Source organism: Octopus bimaculoides, chromosome 3 (genome assembly GCF_001194135.2).
Source record: "Octopus bimaculoides isolate UCB-OBI-ISO-001 chromosome 3, ASM119413v2, whole genome shotgun sequence".
Lineage (NCBI taxonomy): Eukaryota > Metazoa > Mollusca > Cephalopoda > Octopoda > Octopodidae > Octopus > Octopus bimaculoides.
The window spans coordinates 5,156,869-5,160,643 of record NC_068983.1 but is presented as its reverse complement, the minus strand read 5'-3'; the positions used below and the strand labels follow the sequence as shown (position 1 = coordinate 5,160,643).

At 35.4% G+C, this 3,775-nt stretch overlaps 1 protein-coding gene across 1 annotated transcript in view; it reads right to left on the bottom strand.

Moving 5' to 3' along the window:
* Window positions 1-4: 4 nt before the first annotated feature.
* Window positions 5-3,775, bottom strand: part of LOC106879768 (epithelial splicing regulatory protein 1) — a gene marked incomplete at its 3' end in the record, with an annotated part of 73,853 nt that continues 70,082 nt past the window's right edge. The window contains exons 11-13 of the mRNA XM_014929464.2: window positions 3,324-3,549; window positions 1,435-1,709; window positions 5-181 (exon numbers count right to left, since the gene is read on the bottom strand). Of these exons, the coding sequence (XP_014784950.2) occupies window positions 5-181; window positions 1,435-1,709; window positions 3,324-3,549 (678 nt within the window). The remainder of the gene's footprint in view (window positions 182-1,434; window positions 1,710-3,323; window positions 3,550-3,775) is intronic.

Below are 3,775 nucleotides of genomic sequence, written 5' to 3'. Positions count from 1 at the left end.
AAAATAAGATTACCTTATCATTATTATTTTCTTTTGTTTTGTTTTGCTTTAAAAATGTTAGAATGGACAAAAATCTACTTTGAAGAACAGAAAAAAGCTTCACTACACCCAAGAAACATGCAAAGCAAGCAATTTGTAATAGAAGTGTGACATGTACCTGTGAGTTTCTTGACGAACTCTGCTACAAGAACCAAAATTAAAAGAGAAACAGCTGTTACATTTTTAAGGGTTGGAAAACAAAAGAAATAAGAAGAATTCAGACACTTTACAATCCTTCACCAAGCCAGCAGGTTTCTTTCTCTTGTTTTTTTTTTTTTTTTATACATTTAAAAAAAAATTGTCTCAGAGTGAAAAATTTTACAAAATATATTTGCTCCTAAAACAATGCCAAGTTGGCTGATTAAAACCAACTGAGGTTCTTAATCAGCCTAGGTTAATCCCAATGAAATATTAAACCACCTGGATATTAGGATTAGTTCATTTCTTCCCTTGTAAGTTAATTAACAGCCATACATATATAATTTTATTGAAATAAAAAAAAAAAAACCAAACATCAATTAAAAATAATTTGGCAGTGGGTGGGGGTCACCCTGAAGAAATAATTAGTGGAGTTACCCAAAAGATATGATTTAGTGGAACAGGGGTCACCAGGGGTAAGTTTTGTTGAGAAACTTTTGTTTGTTTTAGTAGAATTTTCCCCACAAAAGCAAAAAATTTTTAAATAGAAAATAAAAATGAAGCAGAATTTTATTGGACTTCTCATTGAGTGTATGTGAATATCTAACTGGGACCCCATTGGTTAGAACGATAAAGGGTCCGGTTGATCCAATCAAAGGAAGAGCCTGCTCATGAAATTAACATGCAAGTGGCTGAGTACTCCACACACACACACATTCACCCTTAACATAGTTCTCAATGAGAGTCAGCTTGATACGGAATGTGACAAGGCTGGCCCCTTTGAATTACAGGTACAGCTCATGTCTGTGAGCAGAGTGTACTGGAACATGAAATAAAGTGTCTTGTTTACAGACACCACTGGGAATTGAACTCACAGCCTTATGATTGTGAGCCAAATACCCTAACTATTAATCCATGCATCCTCTCTAGCAATGTGCATGTATACATTGGGGGTAGATATACAGGGTTGGCCAAAAGTCACCCGACAGTAAATCGAAATTCCATAAATACTACCTGTATTTCCGTATTGATTCTAATGGGAAAATGGTGTCTCTCAAGAAGGACTTCAGTTTGAACAATTCCCAGGATGTTTCATATTTAGATGCTTTTATTAAATTCATTCAGTTCTTGGAATTAAATGGTTTTGATTTACTGTCAGGTGACTTTTGGCCAAACCTGTACATTGCAGTCTTTTACAGAATAGAAAATAGTAAAGGAATAGACAATCATGCCATTTTAGAAACGAGTGGCACTTACCTCAGGGAACCCTTGGAAGAAGTTGACAATGTCTTGGACAGATGAGTTATAGGGAAGCCCTCTCATTACAACAACAGATGGACCATTTTGAGCATAGTAGGTCTGTGGGGAAACGGGTGGACTTGGGTACCAGTAAAAGACAGGAGGGTAATATGAAGGTCGTGGAGGCAAGTGTGCCAAAGTTGGATGGGGAAAAGAAGGTACAGTTTGTGGAATAGGACTGTAAGGAATTACTCCTGTAAGTGCATTTGGTGTTGGAATGAGAGAAGTGCCATCTAGAAAAAGAAAAACATACAAAAATAATGGTTCAGGAGTGAGATAAAATTCAAGGCAAGACTATAAGGATGAAGAGGAAGTAAGTGAAGAATATGGTTATCTTAGACATTGTTTGTAAAAGACTTTCTAACCAGAGCCTTTAGAGCAGTGATTCTCAACCATTTTTTGCCTTTGGACCAATTTGATTCCTGTTCTACTCTAAGGACCCTCACAGCCAGTCGTTTAAAAAATTCCCATTATATTTTTTTAGAATTGAATATTATTAAAAATTGTATAAAAAAAAATTCAGTTTTATATTTGAGAGATGAAGAATTCTGTACATTATTTACATTTGACGGATATTTGTCCTCATCTTGTTTGTTGTTAACACGTTTCGGCTGATATACCCTCCAGCCTTCATCAGGTGCCTTGGGGAAATTTCGAACCTGGGTTCTCATTCCTAAGGTATTTTTCGATATTGTTGTTGTTGTTGTTATTATTATTATTATTATCATTATTATTATTATTATTATTCAAGTCACAACCTGGAATCAAACTTGGAATCTTGGGGTCAGTAGCCCATGTTCTTAACCACTACGCCCATGGGGTTAGTAGCCCACACTCTTAACCACTACACTCATATGCCCACAGGCATATGGCATAGTGGTTAAGAGCGCGGGCTACTAACCCCAAGATTCCAAGTTCGATTCCAGGCAGTGATCTGAATAATAATAATAATAATAATAATAATAACATCAGAAAAATACCTTAGGAATGAGAACCCTGGTTCGAAAATCCCTCAGGACACCTGATGAAGGCTGGAGGATACATCAGCCAAAACATTGTGTTTACAACAAACAAGATGAGGACAAATATCCGTCAAATGTAAATAATGTAAATAAAAAAAAATTGTTAAGAACATTTTGTGTACTGTAGAAATATAACCAGTTTATTGCACATAATTTTAAACAACAAAATTTTATGTGGGCCATGGTTGAGAAGCACTGCTTTGGGGAGAGGAAATATAAGGAAAATAATGTTAGCTATAGAATACTGGGACTACAAATAATTGTTACATGAAAAGCAAGTCTTCAGTGCTGTTGCTATCCCATGATGTAATAGTGTAGGATTCCAACCATCTTTGGTTATAAATATCTAATATATCACATCTATGTTGGAAATGGACTGCATTTGCCAGAATATAAGACACCCATATTCTATAAGGACATTTTGTGGAAATAGCAAATCTATTATATATTTTGTTGTACACTAATTGAAATATATTTCAAAGTGGTTTTTGTAGGGGAAAATGTATGATTCTCTACAGGTAAATACAATATTCTGATAGTATACTAAAATAAGGTATGGAACCATAAATTGATCATAAACTGTTATGAGAATACCTTGTGTTAACTTTATCTTGTTTCAGATCAATTGTATAGTATGCATAATAATAACATCGAAAAATACCTTAGGAATGGCTCCCTAGTCTATGGCACTGGGTGCCCCATCCTTATTATTGCTACAATAGACCCAGGGCCATTTTTGAATACATTCAAAAGCAGAAACTGCCTCTTTTATACATCAATAAATACTGCAGAGTCAAAAGATGGTATGAAAGTTCTTTGTCTTACGTGGAGGTGCAAACATTGGACGTGGCATTATGGGGGGATGAGATGGAAGAATGGTTGGGACGCCGTTGGCCAAGACAAGGTTCATGTCGTCTGCAGAGCACTGAATGACATCTATGACACGCTTCTTGTTAGAAAAAATCATAGGTTTTTTGTGTTTGTTGATGCCTGTGATGTGTGCTGAATCTTCAGAGTTCATTTGGATGAAAGCTTCTCCAGAAAGTTCACCCTGAAGGAAAAAGAGGTTTAAAGATACAGACTACAAATTGGCGGTATTTCTTTTTATCAAAGACAGAATGTAACATTACCAATGTCATTTTAATGTTCCCTTTTTCATGCTTGTATGGGTCAGACAAAATTCATTGAAGCAAATTTATTTATGGCTGGATGCTTTTTCTGTCACTAACCTTCACCTTATTTACATTTGACAGATATTTGTCCTCATCTTGTTTGTT